We start from the raw sequence: 26,678 nt of genomic DNA, 5'->3' as shown, positions 1-26,678 counted from the left end.
AGCACAATCATGTCTTTTATTGTGCTATTTCGTTGCTGTCGGGCAGAAACCTCTTATCTCCATATTTCAACTTTTTGTGTTTTTATCTTGAATTAACAGCCCTAGCCCCATATTACTACAGAGTCACACAAAAGCATCTAAAGTATAGCAGATCTGTAAGTTTGAAACGCGGTTTGATTCCGGAAAAGTAACGGGTTTGGACATGTGAGGTTTCCACCCGACAGACCATTTCCACCTCTGGCCTTCCTCTTCCTTCTCTTTGTTGTGGTCATCAGGCTCCTTTTATCTAATGGATTTGACAGGCATGCATTCTATGCAATGATGCAGTATACTATAGTAAAGGAATAAAGGATCATTTCTGCTTCATATCATAGAACAATCATTTGGTGTCACTCAAAAACATTAATGTTATCATTTATTATCAGTGGAATTGTATCATCATTATGTGATGATACAAGAAAGTAAAATAACTATAATATATGTTTTTGTGATCATTAGAATGTTTAGAACATGTTTTATTTATTATTGTGAAAGATATATCCCCCCAATGTAAATTATTATTTAATAATTATTATAAATGTGCATACTTTTTACATAATCTCCGCTTCAAATTCCTATTAAATAGTAGTAAGGTTGAAATCATTTTTTTTGCAGGTAGAAATGTACAGTATACGGGTCTTGCAGGGTTAACTGAGTATACACAATTCGTTGTAATAAAGTCTTTAACATTCTTGCTTGATGAAACAAATAACATGCAATCTTTCAATCCACTGCAGTGACTAGCACTTTGATTGACTGTCAGATTTTGCAAAAATAAGTCATATCCTGATGCATATCAATCAAAATAAAATCCTTGTGATTGTAGTGATATTGATCTGTCGGGCATATTGCCCAGCCTTAAAATGACTTATTTCCATCTGAAAAGGTTGACAAAGTAGGAATATGTTTTAATATATCTCCATATTTGAAATGTTGGTAAATGAAAGCCCTACTTGCTCATACTACAGCATCACACAAAAGTAGCAGATCTATTTATTTGTCACGGCTCCTGCTACTGTGCCATGCGGATGAATAAAACAACATGGGTTGCTTGGTTCACATTGTGACCTTCTCAACTGACCGGTGAACTGGCTCTCACCTAGTCTACTGTATACGTTCTCAAATACCACTGATGTTCCGTTTGGTCTTCACTGGAGAGAGCCAAATGTCCCCACACGTATAGTAGAGTTAGACATTGTGAAGATAATTTTCTTGGTCCTCCTCCTCCGTCTTTTATGGTTAAAAAAAGATTTGGGGAGTTATATGTTTATATGCATTTAAGAAAAGATTCAGGTTGGTGTTAGGATTAGATATTAACACCCACGGACACCCGGGGGTATTTAGGACCATTAAATCAGGGCGCCCAGCGATTTGCAGTTACGGAGTGCATTCTCCTGAGCGCTGAGCTTAACTCTTTGATAGGACGGAGACCTCCGTTTATGCCGCTCAGGGTGTTAACTGTGGAGGTTAGGTTTAGGGGTTATTGGTTAGATTTATGGCAGATATATGCTTCATTGTGCAAGTTCAAAGATTGCCTATTTTCAGCTTTGGGGTTATAGTTATAGTTCATTTTAAAATAAATCACACCCGTGTGAACTGAGTGGTGCAACTCCCCTCTCCCCTTACCTCTCTCTCTCTCTCTCTCTCTCTCTCTCTAGCAGGCAACAGTACTATCCCTCTCTCTGTTTCTGGCACAACAGCGCCACTTTTGCCCCTACTGGTACTCAGTCACACATACATACACATACATAGTCACATAGGTTAACACGGACATTGCTGTAAAAAGGTGTGTGTGTGTGTGTGTGTGTGTGTGTGTGTGTGTGTGTGTGTGTGTGTGTGTGTGTGTGTGTGTGTGTGTGTGTGTGTGTGTGTGTGTGTGTGTGTGTGTGTGTGTGTGTGTGTGTGTGTGTGTGTGTGTGTGTGTGTGTGTGTGTGTGCGAGAGTACACGTGTGTGCCACATTAAATGTGATTGCTGTCGTGGGCATCGGAGAGGGGAGTAGATTGGTGGGTGATTACAAGTGATAAATAGCAAGAGGCAGTTCATCAAGTTTATAGAGGTATCTCTGTGACACACACGCACATGTGCGCATGGACACACACACACACACACACACTTGCACGCGCGTGCTCGCTGGCGCGCGTGCACAAGTCCAGGAGGATGCCGTGCAGGCCATTCATCTGTGTCCAGACCTGCTCTCCAAATTCCCCTGGCTTAATTTATCTCACCCCTCCCAGTTTCCTGTTTCAAGAGCTGCCTCACTGGAGACCCTCCATCAACAACAACACCACCACCAGAAACACACACACACACACACACACACACACACACACACACACACACACACACACACATGCACGTGCGTGCATACATGCAGACAGACAAGCAACAAACGCATGCACACACACTTGTTTCTATTGTGGCACACATGTTTCAATTTGTCCGGGCCTTTGTGTTTTGGTGATAATTCCTTCAGATATTATCAGGCCGGAATAATAATACCAGTCTTTATTGTCCCCTCAGGGATATTCATCTTCACAGTCTGTTCCAACAGAAAAACACATAACCATATATAGTACACAACAACATAGCACCAAAGACAATGCTGTCCCCATACAGCAGTATATAACCATATAGTACACAACAACATAGCACCAAAGACAATGCTGTCCCCATACAGCAGTATATAACCATATAGTACACAACAACATAGCACCAAAGACAATGCTGTCCCCATACAGCAGTATATAACCATATAGTACACAACAACATAGCACCAAAGACAATGCTGTCCCCATACAGCAGTATATACAGTACAGTTTGTTGGCTGAAGGGACAAAACAAACCGTTTGCCATTTCAAAGTTCTGTGTCTTCAACGAGAAGGCATGAGGGTGAAGTGACGATGAAGTGGATGATGATCTGGGTTTGGCCTTTAATGTCTAAAAATAGTATTGTACGTTGTGTAACAAATCGCAGTGGATGAAGATCTGTGTGGCTTTTAATGTCCTAAAAATACAGTTATTTTTAACATGCCAGAGGATCAAAGCCCTGATGCAACAAGACGAGAGACTGTTAATACAAAAACACAGTCACCGAGCACGCTTGACATACTGTGGGGTCCGTAGTTGAGACTGGAAGCATTGTGGCATTGTTTTCAAGCAGCCAGCGTTGTTTGGCAGCGTGACTGCATGGACTGGAACGGAACTCTGTCTGCAAGACCAGAGGTGATCATGCCCTTGATTAGAGCCCGACCGATGCCACCATGTTTGTGTCTGATGACCATCCTAATCTTTGAAAGAACAAGTCCACCAATTACTGATACTGACTTATATTGTATTAACACATTCTACCATACAGACTGGACAAAATTGCATTTTATTCATTTAAAAAGGTTATAGTGCCATTTTAAGCCCTATTGTTTTCTAAAATGGACGATCTACAAGCTTAGGTTAGCAATTTTTTAAAGTGGTTTAAAAAAATCAGGACTCACTGGCTACACAACTGCCGATAACAAAGTCCAAAAGGTCAAATAATGGCCGATATATGGTCCAGTCGGATACCGCCTATCGGTCGGGCTATGCCCTTGATGTGCCCTCTAATGCCCGCCAGCATCTCAGAAGTGACAGTGACACGTTAGAATGTCTCTGCCTGCCAAAACAAACCGTCCAATGCCACACTTTTGTTATACGAGTTTGCTATATGTGTGCACAGTAAGATGTTATCTCATTGCTTATGAAAAGCGTATATATAAAATAAATCATGTATCATCCACTGATTGATTTAACTCTGTTTAACTCTGCAGAAATGTTTGCAATCTCAGAGTTAAATCAACGCTCCAGATTTTATATGGATGTATATCTTACCATAAATTTTATATAGCTGATAATAAATACCCCCCCCCTACAATTCTGAACATTCCCTACACATCCCCCTACTGCTTGTTTTTGCTGCTAAATTAGCTTTTACAGAAGGAGTGTGGGTCTTGCCTAATTTTTCATTTTTATTGCATTAAGATCCAGCATTATGTTGTGTATTTTTGTATTGCTGTTGTTAGCACAGTTTTGTGGAACATACTACACTACACCAACATTCGGCCGCTAGTACCTTTGTATGAGTGAGTGACAAATTGCAACTCTGCTTGATTCTTGATTCTTACAGTACATCTTTGTTGTGTATTGTAGCTGTGAGCCTTCAGAACTCTTGAGTTATAAGAGTCATGACACAAGTACGCATTTTATTTGTCTTTTTAAAGAGCATAGTAAGAATATACGCATGTCGCATATTGATGTATACGTTATTTCTGTCTTGTCTGTATTTTCCGTCTTTTTAAATGCTGACCATGCTGGGAGCTGCGGCTCCAAGGGTTCCTATGCATTTGTGCAAATAGCAAATAAATATTCTATCCCCCCCCCCCCTTCTCTGTTCACCGCAGGCACCGTGATGGACCTCGCCACGGCCGCTCCGGTGGTAGTCTTCCCCTTCCTCCGCTGACCTCTCCTCCTCTTCCTCGTCACCTCTGTCCTGTCCCCCCCCTCTCCCCCTCTCTGTCAGCTGTCTCCATCAAACCCCATTCACATCCCACCAACCCACCGTTGAGCTGCTGAACCCCAGGAGGTGAGAGCGACTGGCGTCATCATCATCGTGGTCATGGCAGGGGAGAAAGGCCAGAGCCACAAGCGCAGCACCATGATGGACATCAAACGGCTGGCGGGGCTGATCCAGCGCGGGACGGGCCGGCTGCTGGTCATCGACAGCCGGACATTCTCTGAGTACAACGCCTCGCACGTGCAGAACGCCGTCAACGTGTGCTGCTCCAAGCTGGTGAAGAGGAGGCTGCAGCAGGACAAGGTGTCTGTGACCGAGCTGCTGCAGCCCAACGGCAAGGTCAAGGTGGGTGGGCCCCTCCTTGGTAAGGTCACCTTGTGCAGGGCACGTTAGAGAGGCAACGGCTGACATTTCCCCGCACTTTTAGCGAAAATATAGCGGATCGACAAGCTCACAACATGGCGCGCTGCGATGCGCTGAGAGCTTGTAGAGCTATTTTGTTGGATTTTTTCTCATGTTCATTTCCTGTTTCCCAGCCTGGAGACCACCATATTGACGACCGGATATTATTAGCATTAGCTCACGCTAACCCACGCTCACCCAAACGTTAACATGTCTGGAGCGATGCGGTACAAAATCACAAATTACATACGAACGTAGGATGGATGCCGATCGCCATGGACAGCGCTCCTATTTCCAGAGTTATTTAAGTTATTTAATCCTACTTTGAACGGAGGTAAATGCATGGGGGCCGGGTGCAAAGACCCTGGTGCTGGGGGTGATGGAGGCGTTGCCTATAGCAACCGGACCAATGTTAAAAGCTGATTTTCGGCCTAACTGTTACCGCTTCATATAGGGTGTAAAGGGGTTGGTGGGTACGGATATATCCGTAGCTGGCATATAATGTCCCATAGGCGGGGGGTACGGATATATCCCATAGGCGGGGGGTACGGATATTGACTTAGTTGGCAAAAAAAGGGCTTTTGGTGTTTGTCGTTTTCTTAATCTCTTTAAACCTTCTAGACTTAGTAAAGTCAGATGTCACAATTATGTCACAATTGTTTATCAGCATGTGACATGTAGTACTGATTTGTTTATTTTAAACTACCTGCCTACTACTACTTTTCTTCTTTTTCATTTCACAATATTAGGTATTTAGCAGACACTCTTATTTGGAGCAACTTAAAATAAGCAAGGTAAATAATCACATGCATAGAAGAACTGCGTAGTGCCTCAAGATTTGGTATATTTTGGCCGTCGTAATTTTCACTTGCTGAAAATAGACAATCTACAAGCCCACTGTGGGCTTGCATATTGTCTATTTTCAGCATGCAACTAATTTTTGCAACATTTTTCGTCTTGGTTTTAGTCGACGAAAACAACACTGGTCTCTGCACAGTAGTCATATCTTGGTCAGTCACTGACTAGCATCAATAACAGCCTGTGCATAAATTTGGCCAGTGAGGAGCCCAGTCCGTATTCCAGTAGTGTCTGGGTCTGGGGCTTGTCTGGCTCTGATCCGACCCCCGGCCTGCACCAGATCAGTGTGTGTGCGCGGCTATATTTGGCGGTGACGGTCGGGCGTTAGTTACTGTACGCTTTATTGCTTTATCAGTGGCCCTGAAATCGGATCCTCCCGTTTTCCATGACTTCTCCTCTGAATACGACAGCCTTTTTTTCCATTTCCGTCCGTGGCATGCTGCATGCTAACTCCTGTATTTATAGTTCGCTGTGTGAAACTGAAGGAACTTTAGAAGGGGGGGAAAACCCAAGCGCGCGCACATGCGCGGGCGCACAGACACACACACACACACACCCTCATGGATGCACAGTTACACACGCAGAAGTGTTCAGCAAGTGCACATGCACGCACTCGCACTGTGTGTGTGTGTGTGTGTGTGTGTGTGTGTGTGTGTGTGTGTGTGTGTGTGTGTGTGTGTGTGTGTGTGTGTACATGCACGTATCAACCGAACCAGTGTTGCACGATGGTAGCTTATGCATCTCAACAAAGCTATGGAAGGCGGCAGGTGACATCCACTCCCCAGCTGCAGTCAAGGCTGACGGCTGTATACCTACAGTACTTAGTGAGTGTTTTGCGGTGTGTGTGTGTGTGTGTGTGTGTGTGTGTGTGTGTGTGTGTGTGTGTGTGTGTGTGTGTGTGTGTGTGCGTGTGCATGTGTGTGTGGTAGTAATGATGACACAATAAGGCCACTGATTGTTGCGATTCTATTCGTGGAGGCGGCCGGTGACAGAAATACCAGGATGGAGGAAATGTAGACAGGGATTTTTTTTCTTTTTTTCTTTCTTCCTTTTGGGGGCGATACACCTTTTTTTACTTCCTGTCTGATCACTTCAGAGCCTGACTGTACATGCAGAGTTGTCAGTGCTTCCTGGGTCTGATGATTTATCACGCTGCACCTGTTCCAACCTTATAGCAAAAGGTACACTGTTACCTTATACCAAACTCTAAATACCAAAGGCACCGGTCCAAAGCCTGTCACAGCTATTTCCTGATGGCCCGATCGCAATTATTTGAGATGGTCGCAATAATCTTCCGCATAGTCATCTGAATCGTTTCCCGTTCCTCTGCGTATATCACGTCGCGACTAGAGGTTGTCACGAATCACGACTGCAACATTTTTGCTTGACAAAATTGGCACTCAAACCATTGTGATTTCCTTCATTGAACGGAACATTATGAATGAAAACTAGATTTCTGGCTTCGTAAAAACAAAAGTTGCACACGGTGGATGTGACAAATGCCAAATTATTTAATATTTTCATATTTAATAACTTAATTCTTACATGTTTGAAATTATATTTAAAACATTTTCAGCATGGAATTGATTATGAAGCCTTTATTGCAGAAGCTAGCTATAGACCACCAAGCTGTTCGTCTTCAAGCCCATGCAGCTAAAGCTGACCTGATGGTTATATCACTTATCACGATATGAAGTGGGTTGTGAAGGCCAGCTTGTGGCAGTCATCCCAATCCACTGAAATGCCACGACAGACTTCACACCCCCAGAGGGTATCACTAGATGAATGACTCTATGCTGCCAAAAGGGCCGGCCGGGATCAAAGGCATGATAGATTAAGCCCCGTTCAGATGCTCTGAGGCCTGCCATCTGGCTGGCATGCCCCAAAATGTGCCGCATTTATAGAAGCCATGTACCCCAGCCCGGAGATAAGGCTCTCCCAGAGCTTTGTGTAGCTAGTGTAAGATTCTCTTTGAATTATCTCTTCACCTCACGGCTCAATCAGAAAGCAAACATGTCTCTCTCTCTCTCTCTCTCTCTCTCTCTCTCTCTCTCTCTCCGTGTGTGTGCGTGACAGATCTCTGAGAGACTTCAGTGAACACAGGCCTCACTTTTTGAGCGGTGCCTCTGCTCCATTACGCAGCAATGTGTGTCTCTATACATACGTGTCTTTCCTGATTTCTGTTCCATTCTGTCTGTCTTCCCACATCTATTTCACATTTAATATCTCTGTCTGTCTGTCTGTCTGTCTGTCTGTCTGTCTGTCTGTCTGTCTGTCTGTCTGTCTGTCTGTCTGTCTGTCCGTCCACCTAAGTGGTTGGTTCTCAAACTTTTTCATGTGAACAACCAAATGTATTTGGCTGCGGACCCCCAACTGAAAAGTGAAAATGTTTCAGGAAATATTCCAGTTTAATTTTTTTAAATAGTATATCTACAAGCTCACCACATTATTGTGAGCATGTAGATGCTATATTATTAAACAGCTACAGTATACGGATTAAAGTCGTATTTGACAAATATATGTTAATGTGTGGGTCCTTGAAATGAGGACGTTTGAGATCATCATCATCCTCCCCTTCTTCTCTTGCTCTCTGGCCATCAACCCCCCCCCCCCCCCCCACACACACACACACACACACACACACAGAGACACCACCACCAGTAAAAGAGGATAATGCAATGCGATTAATGCTAGGCCGGATAAAGCTGGCGCTAGCCAGGTTGAGGGGACGAGGGGGAGGGGGGCCGCACGCCACCCAGAGGCCTTTTGTTATTGGCTGAGCATGACATCACCCCCCTTTTGTGTGGTCACTGGCTAGGCGGTGGGCTGGGCACGTGCAGACCGGCTGTATGGTGTTAAAGTAGAGGCCTCCCGACCCCCCCCCACACACACACACACACACACACACAACACCACACTGACATACCCCCCCACCCCCATCCCCACTGCACTGCCAAGGGGCTGCCGTGCATGGGCCGGCCGGGGCAGCAAAGGGACGCCATTGTGGAGCCCTTTTGTGTGGGGAAGTGAATCCAGGAAGCGGGAGAGCAGAGCGCCACAGTGGGCATTCATGGGTGGGCTGCTGTATAGCTGTGGCGCAGCGCAGCCGCGTCTTCCCCCTTCACATCCCATTGAGCGCTAATAGTCTGCATCCCCCCACCCGCCCAGCCACCCCGGGGCGACACACTGCGCCTTTCACACAGGGCGCCCCGGCCAAGATGAGACCCGTGACCGCCAGTTACAGCGCCCACATACCAAGGATGTAGTGGTTCCTTTACTCCACTGGTTTACAATCAAATTATCCCGTGACCCAGAAGAGAAGTTAGATGATTACCCGGGGACCCAGACTAGTGAAAATGGCAGATCTACAAGCTCACAACGCGTCGTTTCTTTCACATTTGTTTTCTAATTTATCGAATTTCTTCGATTTTTCATTGATTTCTTCCCGAAATTAGGCCTACTTAAAAATAAATCATTGAATTTTGTGGAAAATGTTTTGAAATCATAATTTAAAAAAAATGTAGGAAACAAAAAACTAAAGGTATACCCATAAAAACTGACTTCCACACCTCATCTATTTGCTCCTGATTTGGTTTGATTTGATTCCTTATTATTGTTTACTTAATACATTTATATTGCTTTTGAATACTGCGTCTCCCCTGTTTTTTGTTGTATACTTGGCACCCTTAGGCCAGGTATATAACAAATGGTTGTATACCTGGCGTAGGGGTGCCAGATACAGAACAAAAAAACAAAGACACAGTTCTCAAATGAAATATAGATTTATTAAGTAATCAAAATAAGGAATTAAATGGTCAAATCAGCAGCAAACAGATGAGGTGTGGAAATCAGTAGTCAGTAGTGTAGTGCGTGTATGTATGATTGAAATGTATGTGTGTGCGTGTTGTATGTATTAACAGAAATGCTGAAAAAGGTGCATGGTGGGAGAGGAGCAAAGGAGAACGGAAAACAACAGAACTCAAGGACTGTCTAAAGAGGACGAGACGCGAAGACCGTACAGGCGACGCCATGTTGCTCCATGGCGTCTCGTCCTCTTTAGACAGTCCTTGACAGAACTGAGGAAAGGACTGGGGAGGCAGGCTTATATAGGGCGTCGGCAACGGGCCCATGTGCCGACACTTGGCTGATTGATCATCATCATCATCCTTAGCTCTGCTGCCCAATCCTCTGAAACACAAGGAGAAAGGGAATTAGGATTAGCAAAGCAAATGACCTACAGAAACCATAAACTAAACAAAGTGAATAATATATATAAAGCTACACCAGACCACCTAATATAAGATACCATACTTCAATACAATACCATATCATATACCATATACTATCCAATACTATATACAGGGAACCGTCACCCCCCCCCCCCCCCCCATAAAGACGGGGTCCCAAGGGGATCACCGGACCACTATTTACATAAACATCCTATCCTAAAATCTAACAGGCTTATCTATTAGATTGTCCTCCTGCATGAGTACGGCCCCCACATGACTGGCATCAGTGTAGATTTTAAACGGTCTGTCAAAGCGTGCAGCCGACAAAACAGGAGCGTTACACAAGAGTGCTTTAGCCTCCCACAAATGGGTCTGGACCCTGTGTTTGGGAACCAGTGCTTTCCCCCCACCCCACCCCATCGTGTCCAGTCCTCTCTTAAACCCCCATCCATCTACTCTCTCTCCATGTAGGTCAGAGATAGATACCGTAGGCGGGGGGCGGGGACATGTTCAGCCATCAGTGCTTCCTAATGGCACTTTGTCCTTTGCATAGAAACGAATCAACTCCACTCCACTCACCTTTTTATACTCAGGCCAAATATACATTTGGGAGATTATGCTTCCAGCCCTGTCTATGTTTCATTGTCTGGCTGGCTGCGTTTTATCTTATAATTAACTATTATTGTGTGTGTGTGAGTGTGTGTGTGTGTGTGTGTGCGTGCGTGTGCGTGTGCGTGTGCGTGTGTGTGTGTGTGTGTATGTATATAGTAATATTTAAGTGCATGACAGACGGAGCGGGCTGAAACTTTTCCCAAATATATGGACTCATCCGTCATAGACAAGTGACATCATGTACTTACACACTCCCGACCTGGTGGGGATTATGCATTAACACGAAGTGCCTTCTGACTTTGGTTCTCCATCACGCTGAAGCAGCCGGTAAAATCACATCTGGTATTTTCCATTACGCTGAAGCAGCCGGTAAAATCACATCTGGTATTTTCCATTACGCTGAAGCAGCCGGTAAAATCACATCTGGTATTTTCCATTACGCTGAAGCAGCCGGTAAAATCACATCTGGTATTTTCCATTACGCTGAAGCAGCCGGTAAAACCAAACCCTGCAGACTACGGATTGGTCAGAGGCAATCATCACTATTGTGATTGTGTCATCGCATCGCGACGGATTCCTCTATACTGCATTGAAGCATTGAAGCTGTGCAATTAGCTGTTATGTAAATGTGAAATGAATTGCATGGCCCATTTCTCTCCTAAACTATTCATGAATGAATCACAAATTGCTCATTTTGAAAGTTTTGTGAAAAATAGAAGGCCTTTTGTAGAATTTGCAAATTGGCACTCCTACAGTACACAGAGGGTTGGACGCCACTGTGACAACCAGCTACCTGAGTCGAGTTCATCTGGTTCTACACAAATCTCTTAACAACTGCAGTATAACAAGGGTGTTAATGTCAACTCGGAGTATAAAAACACACGTGTAACCGTATGGCACACATGGCGGCTGATTGACAGGCTTGCAGGGCAGGCTCGCAGGCGGAGGAGAGTCTTGGCTTAAGCCAAACTAATCCGCGGTGTGCTGCTGCTTTGAGTGTAGGAGGCGTCCAGGTCTGACAGATGGACCAGAGGTCAGCGCAAAGCAGAAAGAGAGGAGACACTCCTCCTGTGTGTGTGTGGGGGGGGGACGTGCACACATAGACATGCCCTCTCCAGACCACGAATGCAGCATTTACTATGGTGAAAGAAATGCAAATGCCCCTCCTCTCCTTTTGTTTAGAAGTCCATGTCGTACACCGCATCTCCACTAGCTAAAAAGTGTTGGGTTGCGCCCCGAAAATAGCTGATCTACAAGCTCTCAACACGTCACAGCATGACGCGTTGTGAGCTTGTAGATCTGCTATTTTCGCTATTTTTGTTCAAAAGTGCCATCTTACTGTATTTCAGCCCCTGCCTCTCTAACACTCTATGCACGTCCCTGTGTGGGGGGCATGTGTGTGTATGTAGATGCACGTCCCTGTGTGTGGGGGGCATGTGTGTGTACTGTATGTAGGCATGGGATTCTGGATGGAACTCAGATCAGCAGTTTTTCAGAAAACAAAACTGAGGCTTTTTGTATACTATTTAAAATAGTTTTTTGGGTAAAATGCTGCTGTCCCAGAAGTGAATGCAAAACACTGCTGCTATCTGTTTCTAAGAGCTTTCTACCATGCTACCCATGCTAACATGTACTATATGACTTTCTAACAGCAAATGGTTTTGTAAGCCAGTTTTCCCATGTTGCAATGTGACATCACTGTTTAGCTCTGTTTACACAATGCTGCTGTACACCCCCCCCCCCCCCCTCTAACTATACCCGCAAAGGCGCAAACACAATATTTTGGGCCGGACAAATAATTACAAAGAAGAAAAACAAGGAGAAAAGTGTTGTAACTTGCCTTACAGTATGCTACAGTATGTGTGTCCCTGGGTCTGTCCCTGGCTGGCTGGCTGGCTGGGTCTGTCCGAGCACGAAAATGGTGTTGGTTTTCACCACCAAGTGTCACAACACACACACACACACACACACACACACACACACACTCACACACACACACACACACACACACACACACACACACACACACGTTCCTTGGGGTCTGGATGTTCTGGGGACCCCCCGGGGACCCCCACACAGAGTTGCACCACTCACTTCACACGGGTGTGATTTTTTCTTCATTCTAATTATTTGTTCGGCCCAAAAAATTGTGTTTGTTGTCATGATTTGTCACGATCCGAGTTGGCTTTGTTCGAGACTTACAGATCTTTAAATAAATACTTTTTGAAATGTCTATGGGGAAAATTCATGGGGAATTCCTGGGCCTGTCGTCGTCATGAAAGGGTGACGCTCTATAAATTCAACTGGTATGCTCTTTTTCCCCCCACAGTCTTTTTCCCAGAAATAGCCGATCTACAAACTCACAACGTGTCACGTGGTGGCACGTTGTGATCTTGCAGATCTGATATTTCTGCAGAACAATCCCTCCCTCCAGAAGAGGGATGCTGGGGTTCAAGTGGTTAATTGCTTGTTTTGGCTGAGTGGTACCAAGCTCAAGCTGTTGGCCTATGACCCCTAATCCGTTTAGCAGTATTGGGCAGTGGTTCCCAATTTTATTCATGTCAAGGACCCCCAAATGTATTAGCTTGCGATATTTATATAAATATATATTATTTTATTTTATTTTATTTTTTGTGCCAGGGTCCCTGGCACAAAATACACAGTTATTGGCATGAAAACCTTTGAGAAACAAATGCTTTTTATGAGACACAGACGCTACTCTTCCTTCTCCATGAGACACTTGGGCCTGTACTGTACAGTAATCTACTTATCAGACAAGAGGAAAAGATTATGTCATTAATCAGTGACATGCATGGGAAAACACTGTATGGTGTGAGCTAATTTGGTGACTGTATGTACCCAGGACACCGAGCTGTTTCCAGTAACTACATTACAGCGGTGGAAAGAAACTTATGTTCTTCTTTTGTTTTTTGTTTTCTTTTTCTTTTTTCTTTTACTTTACTTGCATATTTTCATTTTGCAATACTTAGTTAATACTTCTACTATTATTTGACAGTTAGTCGGTTAGTTCCTGCTTACTGGACTATAGTTACTTTGGAAAACCTTTGTACTTTTACTTAGTCTCTAAGTTTTTGATGCAATTTTTTTTTTAACTTTTGTGCCTTTTAATAATAATAATAATATCTCAAACTTATATAGCGCTTTTCTGAGTACCCAAAATTTTACAAGTCAAATTTTGTAAACAGGACTTTTACTTAGTATTTCTCCATTGTGGAATTGCTACTGTACTCAGGAAAACCCTTTGATTGTCCTCCTCCCCCTTGGCTCAGTGACTTTTAATGACTTTGGTGAGTCATGGTGACATCAGAGACAGTTGTTATGGGGATTATCCTATGGGTAAACCTTGGAATGTTTTGTTTGCTGTTGTCATTCACAATTTGTTCTTTCTTTTCCCCTGCAAGTTAAACAAAAGATGAGTGTACTGTATTATGTCGCTGCGGGCAGAAACCTCTTATCTCCATATTCTGACTTTTTGTGGGTTTTTTAAATTTGTAAATTAACACAAAGAATGCCAAGAACGCGGGACCTCGTTCTTCTCTCCACGACCCGCCTGTGCCAAAACGAGGGAAGTCACGATCCTGCATAGTGTAAACGGGATGTGTTGTGTTAACGCCCCTACTTGATCCTATTACAGCGTCACACAAAAAGCATCAGAAGTAGCAGATCCACAAGCTCGAAGCGTGTCATCTTTCGAGCTTTGTCGATATGCTACTTTTGCCCTTTTCGAAATTGAATGCTGAAAAGCAACAGGTTTGGACATATGAGGTTTCCACCCGACAGAGACGATAAGCTAGAGATGGTTTCCTGTATAGAGAAGGGCTGGGTTCATTATGTTTGCCACGATGAAGTCAGTCACGCCATGAATCATAGTTTGTTTTAAGGCTCCTACTGTTTGACATGCACACACTCTAAACACACACACACACACACACACACACACACACACACACACACACACACACACACACACACACACACACAATGATCTTAGAGCCTAGATTATACTGTATTATACTGTGTACATATGCAACACAAAGTTGGTGCTCAAACTAAACCCATTTCAATGACGTCGTACAGTACAGTGTAAAGGCTGTACAGAATGGACAGAATGAGTGTTGATATGACTTATGTGTTCACATGACAAGCAGCTATGCAGGTCTTGAGTGCGTTTGGAACTTCTGCACACATTGCACTTTTTAGACAGGTTTGCGCGTGCGTGTACGACTGCACGTGTTGCCCGTGTGTGCATGCTTGAAATTCTATACTCGTGAGGGCCAAAGTATAGTATAATCTGAGAAATGGACATCGTGAGGACCATTTTCCTGGTCATCCCGAGATAAATTGTTGCTTCATGGACGCAACAGATTTTTAGATATAGGTTTACAATGAGAAAATGATTCAGGTTGGGGTTAGAATCACGACTAGACATTTCGAGGTCAGATTTAGGTGTCGGAAATCGGAATGAGTTAAGCATGATTTATACTTAGTTGCGTACCAAAGTGTCATGCACCGAGAAGCCTCGTGAGCTTGCATATCTGCTATTTTTAGGGTTTATAGACTTACGGTTTCAAATGGAAAAATGTATTAAAGATGCGATTCATAAAATCTCTGTCGTAAAATGTTGCTGCGTGCGTGCGTGTGTTGGACATGGATGTGAGATATGACACAGAGAGGAGAAGACAGGGTGATGAAAAGCCCTGACGCCTGTGTGCATGTGGTGCAGCGTGAGGTCATCGACGCTCACTTGAGTGACCGCGCGCAGGGGGGGGGGGGTAGTGTCACCTGATCTTGTCCCCCCCCCACTCACACGAGCGATAAGACACAGCCTTTGACCCGATGTACGCACACACACACACACACACACATACGCACAGATCTGCACAAATAGTAGATCTACAAGCTTGTAGATCTACTATTTTCAGCAAGTGATCTGCCATTATGACGGCATCAAGGCCCGACAAGATTTTAGAAGATTTTTTTTAAATTTATTTCGATGTCAGGCCTAAATGGGTTAAAGTATAAATCCTTCTTTAGAAAGTGCATTCCGTACAAAAAAAAGAAAGTGCATTCCGTACAAAGAAAGTGCATTCAGCAGCACTCGTGTCCCGTGCAGTCGGTGGAGTACGGAGACCCCATTAAAGGTGACCCGGACAGAGAGGGTTTTCCCAAATGTGGGTGAAATTAGCGCTTTCTTTCTTTCTGCTGATACGGTTGCATTGTGTCACAGGCCGGCTCCCTGCACTACTAGTAGTGTATTATCTACCACAGCAGTACTAGTAGTGTATTATCTACCACAGCAGTACTAGTAGTGTATTATCTACCACAGCAGTACTAGTAGTGTATTATCTACCACAGCAGTACTAGTAGTGTATTATCTATACACAGCAGTACTAGTAGTGTATTATCTACCACAGCAGTACTAGTAGTGTATTATCTGCATAGCAGTACTAGTAGTGTATTATCTACCACAGCAGTACTAGTAGTGTATTATCTATACACAGCAGTACTAGTAGTGTATTATCTACCACAGCAGTACTAGTAGTGTATTATCTGCATAGCAGTACTAGTAGTGTATTATCTATCACAGCAGTACTAGTAGTGTATTATCTGCATAGCAGTACTAGTAGTGTATTATCTACCACAGCAGTACTAGTAGTGTATTATCTACCACAGCAGTACTAGTAGTGTATTATCTACCACAGCAGTACTAGTAGTGTATTATCTACCACAGCAGTACTAGTAGTGTATTATATACCACAGCAGTACTAGTAGTGTATTATCTACCACATCAGTACTAGTAGTGTATTATCTGCATAGCAGTACTAGTAGTGTATTATATACCACAGCAGTACTAGTAGTGTATTATCTACCACAGCAGTACTAGTAGTGTATTATGGTGTGGTGTCGTTGTCCACCGGTCGGTCAGTAAGTGTTGTTGCCGAGGTCAGGGAAAACCCTGCCGTCACTTCCTCTGTACGCTATAGGAGAGAGAGGGGTACTGCGTTTCATAACCAAACCATCTGTCATCTACTGTATGTTTCAGTGTGCGTGTGTGTCTATTGTGAGCTCACTATTAAAACTAAGACAATTTTTTTTCCCTCCGTACTCTTTTCATCAGTGGAGGCGATAACGATAGCAAAGATAAATCTCACTTTGTGTCCCTTCTCTCTCTCTCTCTCTCTCTCATTTCCTTCCGTCCATTTCATTGTATTCTTTACAGTACATACATTGCAGATACTACAACTACACGCTTTCACTTTTCCCTCTCACTGTATTGGCGTAGAGAGGCGAGGTTGAATGATTTGACCACTCCTTGTTTACAGCATGCTGTGATGGATGGCCAGCCTTCACATCCTGCTTCCTCTCATCCGCTGCTCTGTTTCTCTCCTCTCTCCTCTCCTTGTGCTATTCCCTCAGGTCACCTGCATTGTGCACGCACGCACACACACACACACACACACACACGCGCGCACACACACACACACACACACACACACACACACACACACACAGCGTGTGTAGTGTGAGCGTTTGTGTTGCTGCATGCTGTAGTGCTGCAGTATAAGGAGGGCTGCATGCTGTTCCATGCGACTGCTGCAGTCTGGCATGCATGCAGCTCCGCTCTCAGCCAGGTCGCCCACCTCTAGAGCAGTGCAGCAAAGCACTGTACTGTACTGAGGCACAGCACTGTACTGTACTGAGGCACAGCACTGTACTGTACTGAGGCACAGCACTGTACTGTACTCAGTCAAAGCACTGTACTGTACTGAGGCAAAGCACTGCACTGTACTGAGGCACAGCACTGTACTGTACTGAGGCACAGCACTGCACTGTACTGAGGCAAAGCACTGTACTGTACTGAGGCAAAGCACTGTACTGTACAGAGGCACAGCACTGTACTGTACTGAGGCAAAGCACTGTACTGTACTGAGGCAAAGCACTGTACTGTACTGAGGCACAGCACTGTACTGTACTGAGGCAAAGCACTGTACTGTACTGAGGCATAGCACATTACTGTACTGAGGCACAGCACTGCACTGTACTGAGGCACAGCACTGTACTGAGGCAAAGCACTGTACTGTACTGAGGCACAGCACTGTACTGTACTGAGGCACAGCACTGTACTGAGGCAAAGCACTGCACTGTACTGAGGCACAGCACTGTACTGTACTGAGGCACATCACTGTACTGTACTGTACTGAGGCAAAGCACTGCACTGTACTGAGGCACAGCACTGTACTGTACTGAGGCACATCACTGTACTGTACTGAGGCAAAGCACTGTATTGTACTGAGGCACAGCACTGTACTGAGGCAAAGCACTGCACTGTACTGAGGCACAGCACTGTACTGTACTGAGGCACATCACTGTACTGAGGCAAAGCACTGTACTGAGGCAAAGCACTGCACTGTACTGAGGCACATCACTGTACTGTACTGAGGCACATCACTGTACTGAGGCAAAGCACTGTACTGAGGCAAAGCACTGCACTGTACTGAGGCACAGCACTGTACTGTACTGAGGCACATCACTGTACTGAGGCAAAGCACTGTACTGAGGCAAAGCACTGCACTGTACTGAGGCAAAGCACTGTACTGAGGCACAGCACATATAGTCAGTCATGGTCGTGAGCCCATATATAAAAATGGGTCCCGTCTATTCAATATCAATATTATTGTTATTATTACAAAACATACATTAACCACAACAGCCCAATATACATTTCAGTCATGCATTTGAAAATAGCTTTATATATTTCTGCATAATGAGTAGTACTTTTACTTTTGGTACTTTATGTACATTTCTATTTTCTATATTGCAGTATTGATACTTTTACTGGACCACTTTTATATACTATTTTACAACTACTTTTATTTACTTGTATTGAAACATTTCCACCACTGGTGAAATATGGTACGAAACACAACCACCACATGTCCAGCGACTCTCTCTCTCTCTCTCTCTCTCTCTCTCTCTCTCTCTCTCTCTCTCTCTCTCTGTCTCTCTCTCTCTCTGTCTTGACACATTGCTCCACTCTATCAACTGCTCTATATTTACTGTAGCCCTTGGGAAGTTTGATTTCAGCCGTGCCATGCAAAGCCTGTTGTATCAGTCCGCTGGAATGTTGTACTGCAATGTGGTGTGTGTGTGTCTTTGTGTGTGTGTGTGTGTGTGTGTGTGTGTGTGTGTGTGTGTGTGTGTGTGTGTGTGTGTGTGTGTGTGTGTGTGTGTGTGTGTGTGTGTGTGTGTGTGTGTGTGTGTGTGTGTGTGTGTGTGTGTGTGTGTGTGTGTGTGTGTGTGTGTGTGTGTGTGTGTGTGTGTGTAGTACAGTATACAGTGGTGCTTTAATACTGCATTATTTTAAATCCTTGAGTATTTCCAATACATTTTACTTCTACTCCACTATACAGCCCGGATCTGAATACTGTACTTTTACTCCACTACATTTATTTAAACTTTAGTTACTTTGTAGATTTTGATTGTTATTACAGAACTTACATTAAGCCCCATATAGTATACATTTCGGCCATTTGAAAATAGCTGATCTAGAAGCTCACAATGCGTTGCGATGCAACTAAATTATGAAAGTAACTAGTTACTTTATACAAAAAATAAAGGTTTTAAAATAATATGATTTTCCAATTCAGACACATTGTTTTCAAGGAACAAATATTCCCTAATGTCACTCTGGTCCCGTTGTGGTTTGTTTTAAGCTCTACTCTAAAAAAACAGGAATAGAACACTTACCGGTATGCCAATAGTACAATATCCAAAATCACAGACAATATCCAGTATAATGAGACCGGCCTAAAGTAATTACCCTATGTTACCCTATGTTGACCAATCATCATCATTATGATGACGTTATGCCCTGTGGAAGCCACTTTCTTATGTGGAATGTGTTTCACTCTGGGAGCGCACTCAGCGCACCATGTCAGTTTACAGGACAGACTCCGCACTGGCAGGAGAAGGAGACGGTTCTTTTGGATTACATTACATAACGTGGGTAACTAATAACTCATCCATTGAAAACACGGTAACTATAATGGCGTTACTAGTATCTGTGTATTTGTTTTTAGTTTTTTTCCCCTTCTGGGGGTCCCTGTATGGCACAAGACATTTTCAGATGTGGGTCTACACAGAAAACAGGAGGTGTTAGAAACGGACTCTGTCTCTCTCTAGCCACCTGCATGCAGCGTGTGACCTTGTCCTTGTCACCTGCATCATGGCTCTGTGCCAAGACACTCTGATAGTGCAGCTGCTTTGTTAAGCGGAAACACAATCAGACAGACAAAGACATGCTGTACACAATGTACACGTCTAGGGCATGGTAAGTAGGGTAACGCTGCTAACGTGCACGCACATGTGCAGATTGTGCGCACACACACATGCACGCACACGCACACACACTATACCTGCCGGGACAACAACATGTGAGGAACTACACTTTTATGAATGTTTGGTTTTGCCATTTTAACAATATCCTTAAAGCCAAAAGTAGCCGATCTACAAGCTCACAACAACGCAAAATAATTATTAGTCCGTCCCCCTTCCTTTTCAAGCAGGAATTGTGTGAAGAGAAAGGGGAGTGGAGATAGTTAAACAACGCTCGGTCGTTTTGCAGTTTTAGCTGTAGCAGTTTTAGCTGTAGCAAGCTCATCTGTATCTTCATGTCACTGAGCTTCCATTGAACATGAATGGTAGACTGTTGATTTGTATCTTCATGTCACTGAGCTTCCATTGAACATGAATGGTAGACTGTTGATTTGTATCTTCATGTCATTGAGCTTCCATTGAACATGAATGGTAGACTGTTGATTTGTATCTTCATGTCATTGAGCTTCCATTGAACATGAATGGTAGACTGTTGATTTGTATCTTCATGTCATTGAGCTTCCATTGAACATGAATGGTAGACTGTAGATTTGTATCTTCATGTCGCTGAGCTTCCATTGAACATGAATGGTAGACTGTAGATTTGTAAATACCTGTGTGACCGCAGAATTACTCAATAAATAACTGTAAAACATTACACTATATATTACACTATATTAACACTTTTTTTCTATTTCCCAAATTGTACTTGTGGGGACAGGCGGCCCCCCTACTCCACACACACACACACACACACACACACACACACACACACACACACACACACACACACACACACACACAAACGCCCTCAATGCTCACCGCTGCATGTCATTGAGACAGAGCTGAGGTTGCATTGTGTGAGGCTGCTCCAGACGGCTCTGTTGTAGAGAGAGCAGCTTTGCCCGGAAGCTAGAGGGTGATTGAAGACGTGATGGTGAAAGGGGAATGGGGGGGGGGGGGGATCGGGGGCTTGGGATGGAGGAATATAATGTAAACAAAGAGATGCTCCATATGTCTTTCTCTCTCTGTAACCCCTCCCCCCCCCGCCTCCCACCCTGGTCTTGTGTCCCATCTTCTCCCCCTCCTCCTCCTCCTCACCTCACCATCGTTTATTGTTTCACGTTCACCTGCTTCTCCTCTGCCACTGTCACATCCCTGCGTTGCTCTCTCTCCTCTCCTCTCCTCTCCTCTCCTCTCCTCTCCTCTCCTCTCCTCTCCTCTCCTCTCCTCTCCTCTCCTCTCCTCTCCAGTGATATGGTGATTCATGGCTGCAGCAGTCAGTCGCTGCTTTGGTCACATGACCAAAGCCTGCCTGACAACATGGAGAGCAAACTGGTGCCGGAGCGTTGCAGGCACATGCGCACGCACGCACGCACGCACGCACGCACGCACGCACACACGCACGCACACCAGACAGACAGACAGACACCCACACCCAACATTTTAGCACAGTGATTTTTATGAATGCTATTTAGATTTTTGGGCCATTTTTTATTATTATGAGCCTAAACTGAATGTTTTGCTGATCTACAAGCTCACAACAAGCTTGCACACACACACACACACACACACACACACACAGGTGCATGCTCAAATAATTTCCTATTCCATTCCTTGCTGACACCTTCTGACAGTGCACAAACTGCAGCACTACCGTGCGCACACACACACACACACACACACACACACAGACACACACACACACACACACACACACGCACACACAGCGTGATGGAGACATTTATGCTTTTTATTGACCTGGGTTTTTCATATCTCTTCTACGAGCTACCTTTCTGGAAGGTTTACTGGCATAACAAATAAAACATGAGTTTGACCCGGGTCGTCAGCTGCAGTATTTCCTTCTCGTTAAATCATCTGTTGAGGTTTATGGTTCCCAAAACTTTTCATGTCAAGGACCCCCACAATGATACTCATTAGCCTGCGGAAAATACATGCTAAGGACCCCCATAAGAGAAGGTTTTTACAGCTCTAGGGCCCTCAGTTTGACCTGACTTAGGCTACGGCCCCTATTTAATGGCATTTCTATCCCCAATTTATATACTGTAGTAAAATCTTAACTTTGAGAGTTACAGACCCATAAGGGTATACATTCGGTTCCAAACTATCATTTAGCTGGGGACCCCTTGGAACTCCCTCAAGGACACCTAGGGGTCCCCGGAACCCACTTTGGGAACCACTGGTTTACATTATATAACTCTCTATTTAGGAAGTGCCTCTCTAAGCTCGTGCTGTCCAGGGATCTGTGGCCTATGTGCGCATGCCGTCTCTGTGTGGTGGAGACCTCATGTTGTCTCTGTGTGGTGGAGACCTCATGCCGTCTCTGTGTGGTGGAGACCTCATGCCGTCTCTGTGTGGTGGAGACCTCATGTTGTCTCTGTGTGGTGGAGACCTCATGCCGTCTCTGTGTGGTGGAGACCTCATGCCGTCTCTGTGTGGTGGAGACCTCATGTTGTCTCTGTGTGGTGGAGACCTCATGCCGTCTCTGTGTGGTGGAGACCTCATGTTGTCTCTGTGTGGTGGAGACCTCATGCCGTCTCTGTGTGGTGGAGACCTCATGCCGTCTCTGTGTGGTGGAGACCTCATGCCGTCTCTGTGTGGTGGAGACCTCATGCCGTCTCTGTGTGGTGGAGACCTCATGCCGTCTCTGTGTGGTGGAGACCTCATGTTGTCTCTGTGTGGTGGAGACCTCATGTTGTCTCTGTGTGGTGGAGACCTCATGTTGTCTCTGTGTGGTGGAGACCTCAGCTCGTAAACGTGACGCTTCACGCCGCATTTCGAGCTTGCGGATCTGCTATTGAAACTTTTGTGATTTCAATACTTTTGTCTGACACTGCATGTGTTGTGATCAACTGGGGCGTTAATTTAAACTTACGAGGCCTGTGCCGTGGCTCAGTGGTCCAGCCACCTTGGCTGGTAATCCAGTCTGGCAGTGTGCCACGCGTTCGACTCCCGATCCCGACGGCCTTTACTGCATGTCACCCCCCCACCCCCCCATCTCTCTCCCCATTTCCTGTCAGCCTCCTGTCTGTCTATCCCTCTATAAAAAGTGAGGGGTGCTCTTATCATCGTACAACATCATGCATCATCTCATACTGGCCAATCAGAATGCCTGTTCCCTGTTGCCACAAATTTACATCATATTTGGCGGACATTTGACCTACTTTCTCCTTTCATTGTCGATGGCAGATATGAGACGTGTGGGGACAAGATGCGTCAATTTTCCCTTCATTGTCAATGGTGTTTAATGTTTGTGTTGCAGACATTTTGTGGGGACAAAAGCTAAGCCACCAAAAAAAAAAAAATGCATATAAGAGGCTTCTGCCCGACAGCAACAATATGCAACCGGGCGGGGAGAGGGCAGAGGGTGCTCCTTGAAATACAAAACATTGATAATGATTGACTTTCACGGTATTGTGCTCGTGTGTTGCGGCCTCTATAGGGCTACACACACCGTCTGCGAACGCCGCGCGTCAAAACAGCCGCCTCCGTTATTTTCATTGAACCTATCGCACACCGGCGGCGTCCGACGCGCGTTCACGCCTCGCCTGACACTCCGATACGCCACTGTTTTAGTTTCCAGGCGTTGCCGCGCGGCATCCTGTGTGTGATGGGCTTATGCCGGTAAATTATATATTTAGTTTAGTATATTTCCTGGTTTGTTTCTGCCGGCAAGAGGCAGCTTCTGCATTCCAGTGGTTCCATTATGAACCTGTCTCTCTCTCTCTCTCTCTCTCTGCACTGTGATAGGTGGAGCTGGGCAGGAAGCAGGAAGTGGTGGTGTACGACCAGAGCTCCAAGGAGGCGGGCCACCTGTCCAAAGATGGCTTTGTGCACATCCTGATGGGCAAGCTGGAGGGCACCTTCCACCGAGTGTCCCTGCTCACCGGTACGTCAGCTCTCTCTCTGTGTGTGTGTGTGTGTGTGTGTGTGTGTGTCATCAACCATGTTGTGTTTAATTCCCTATATCGTCACCATCAGGCAGAAACCTTCTATCTCCATCATTTAGGTATACAAGCTCTGAGCTCGTCGATTTGCTACTTTTTATAGTTTTGAATTGAATATGAATCCTGAAAAGTAACAGTTTTGGATATATGAGGTTTCCATCCAACAGAGTACGACATGCTATGCATCATTTTGTGTCTTTGTTGTGGGAGAACAAGTGCAAACTTCTCTGTGATTGGAGTGCTAATGTTCATGGTCATGTCACCTTGTTGCCAGCAGATGTCACTGTCGTGCATTACCCACAACATCCCTTATAATTGTTACATAACAATACTCTTTACCAGTGTTGTTTTTGGCAGCAAATTTAGATTTTATTTTTAGTCATAGTCTTTTCAATAGTTTTCATTTAGTTTCAGCCACAATTTTGTCACCTGGAATGTTTTGGTGTTAGTCTAGTTTTAGTCGACTAAATATTATAGAATTTTAGTCGACTATTTCTACAGTTTAAATATACTATACCATACTATACTAAAATGTATTTTGGAGGACCTTGATGCCATCGTAATGACTTTTTTTATAGCCGATCTACAAGCTCACAACGCGTTGCAGCGCAGCTTGTAGATCTGCTATTTTCAGCATGCAACCAAGTGCATGCTGAAAGTGCAGTAAAATGACTTACTGTCTGGATCTCTTGTCCACTTGTCCTTCCTAACATTTTAGTTTTTATTTGTTGACGAAACTGTATAAATATACGAAAAGTATATATAGTCTTAGTTTTAGTCATCATAGCTTAGTTGTCATTTTTCGTCTTAGTTTTAGTCAACGAAATCAACAATGCTCTTTACCCGTGCTAGATTTGGTCAAACTAGCTGAAATTGCAGGTAACTCTGCCTTCAAATTCAAGCAGATGAGCTATGAAAGAATGTTGTTTGGGGTTTCTTTTTACAATTCAGCCTCTTTGATTTATCTCTCTTATTAGACTCAAACCCGCTAAAATTACATTTTAAAGTGGCAATTTAATGAACAAAATGACCATTTAACCAAACCTGTATACAGCAGTAGACTACAGTAACTACATCACTATTCACATCTGCAGTGGATGAAGGTGGTCTACTCTTCATCTTGGCTTCATACGCAGTACAGTAGATGTTGGCTATGTTTGACCTCCACATACGGGACACCCCCGGGCGCAATCCAGTCAGCTTGTAGATCTTCTATTTACCGAGCCCCGACGCACAACCAAGAATAAATGAGGCTTTACAGTTGCAGTTATACCTCTTTCTGACGGAAAGGATCAACGAACGAATGACAGATTGGATCCCATGCTGCCTTATTTACTCCCGGACGGTTAATGGCTTGTCATAGCAGCCATTAAGCACGTTAAGCATTATAATGGAGTCCTAGATGCCTAGTTAGATAGTTAATAACCCCTTCCCTCTCTCTCTCTCTCTCTCACACGCATGTATGTCTCTCTCACACACACATGCACACGTACACACGCACACGCTTGCATATACAACACAAGCGCTACGACAGAGGCTTAAGAATCTGTCGTCATTGTCACAGAAAGGAAAGTGTAATCTCTGTCCCAGTCAGTCAGGATTGGAAGTATGACCGAGGCATGCTGGGTAGAACCTCTGCTCGTTCGCCTCTCTCCACCCCCCCCCCCCCCCCCCCCTCCTGGGAGATTAGTGCGTTTCCATGAGTCATTCACAGGCTCTTATGAAACGGAGGAGGATTGCCTCAAAGCACCCATGGCTCCCTCAATTGAGCATAATTATTATGCTCCATCGCACGAGGGTGTCACTTATATGCCAAAGAAAAGGCCTGATCTGCAACTAAGCTAACAATGCACTGTTATAGCTTGTACTGTAGATCAGCTCTCCTTTTGGCAAGCGACACTTATCGTAGCACAGAGCGCATGATTTAAGCTTCAGCCGCAGACAGAGGGATGCATCGTCGTTGTCGGGCAGAAACCTCTTATCTCCATATTTTATCTTTTTGTGTTAATTAACCCAATATGCTCCACCTGTTAAACAGAAACACAGTGCAGTTGCCACTTGCCAGAGGACAATTGAAAGAATAAATAACCGTGGGCGCATCCATGTGCACACCACGTGCAAGTCAGAAAAACCTGTTTTTAAATCTGAAAAAAGAAAAAATATATATATAAAAAAATAACGCAACTTTACGTCTACGAATGCAGCATTTACTACATGGTGAAAGAAATGCAAATGCCACTCCTTTCCTTCCATGCCATACCGGAAGGCAGCGTTCAGGAGAATTGCTTTTTTACCGAAGTCTCCTGAACTTGGAACGTCGCGTTGAACAAATTTGTTTAGAAATCCATGTCGTTACACCTGCATCTCCTATAGCTAAAGAGTGCTGGTTTGCCCCCGTAAATAGCTGATCTACAAGCTCTCAACACGTCGCAGCACGATGTGTTGTCTCTCTAGGTCGTCCTCAGACGAGCCCATGTGAGCTTGTAGATCTGCTATTTTCGCAATCAAAAATGTGTTATTTGAATTTCCACCCGACAGAGACGACATACAGTACAGCACGGACACACGCACGGACACACACACACACACACACACACACGCACACACACACACGCACGGATACACGCAC

At 44.5% G+C, this 26,678-nt stretch overlaps 1 protein-coding gene across 3 annotated transcripts in view; it reads left to right on the top strand.

Annotated features, from left to right (window-relative positions):
- dusp8a (dual specificity phosphatase 8a) overlaps nucleotides 1–26,678 on the top strand; it is a 95,606-nt gene that overhangs the window by 14,190 nt on the left and 54,738 nt on the right. For all 3 annotated transcript variants that reach the window (XR_013963990.1, XM_080762521.1, XM_080762522.1), the window contains exons 2-3: nucleotides 4,472–4,929; nucleotides 23,853–23,991. Coding sequence is in view for 2 of the 3 variants with exons in the window: in XM_080762521.1 (XP_080618647.1) it covers nucleotides 4,687–4,929; nucleotides 23,853–23,991 (382 nt within the window). In the remaining variant the exon portion in view is untranslated. The remainder of the gene's footprint in view (nucleotides 1–4,471; nucleotides 4,930–23,852; nucleotides 23,992–26,678) is intronic.

Source organism: Protomyctophum bolini (genome assembly GCF_963924005.1).
Source record: "Protomyctophum bolini genome assembly, chromosome: 4".
NCBI classification, from domain to species: Eukaryota; Metazoa; Chordata; class Actinopteri; order Myctophiformes; family Myctophidae; genus Protomyctophum; species Protomyctophum bolini.
The sequence above is the reverse complement of the archived record's forward strand: the minus strand, read 5'-3'. Positions and strand labels throughout refer to the sequence as shown.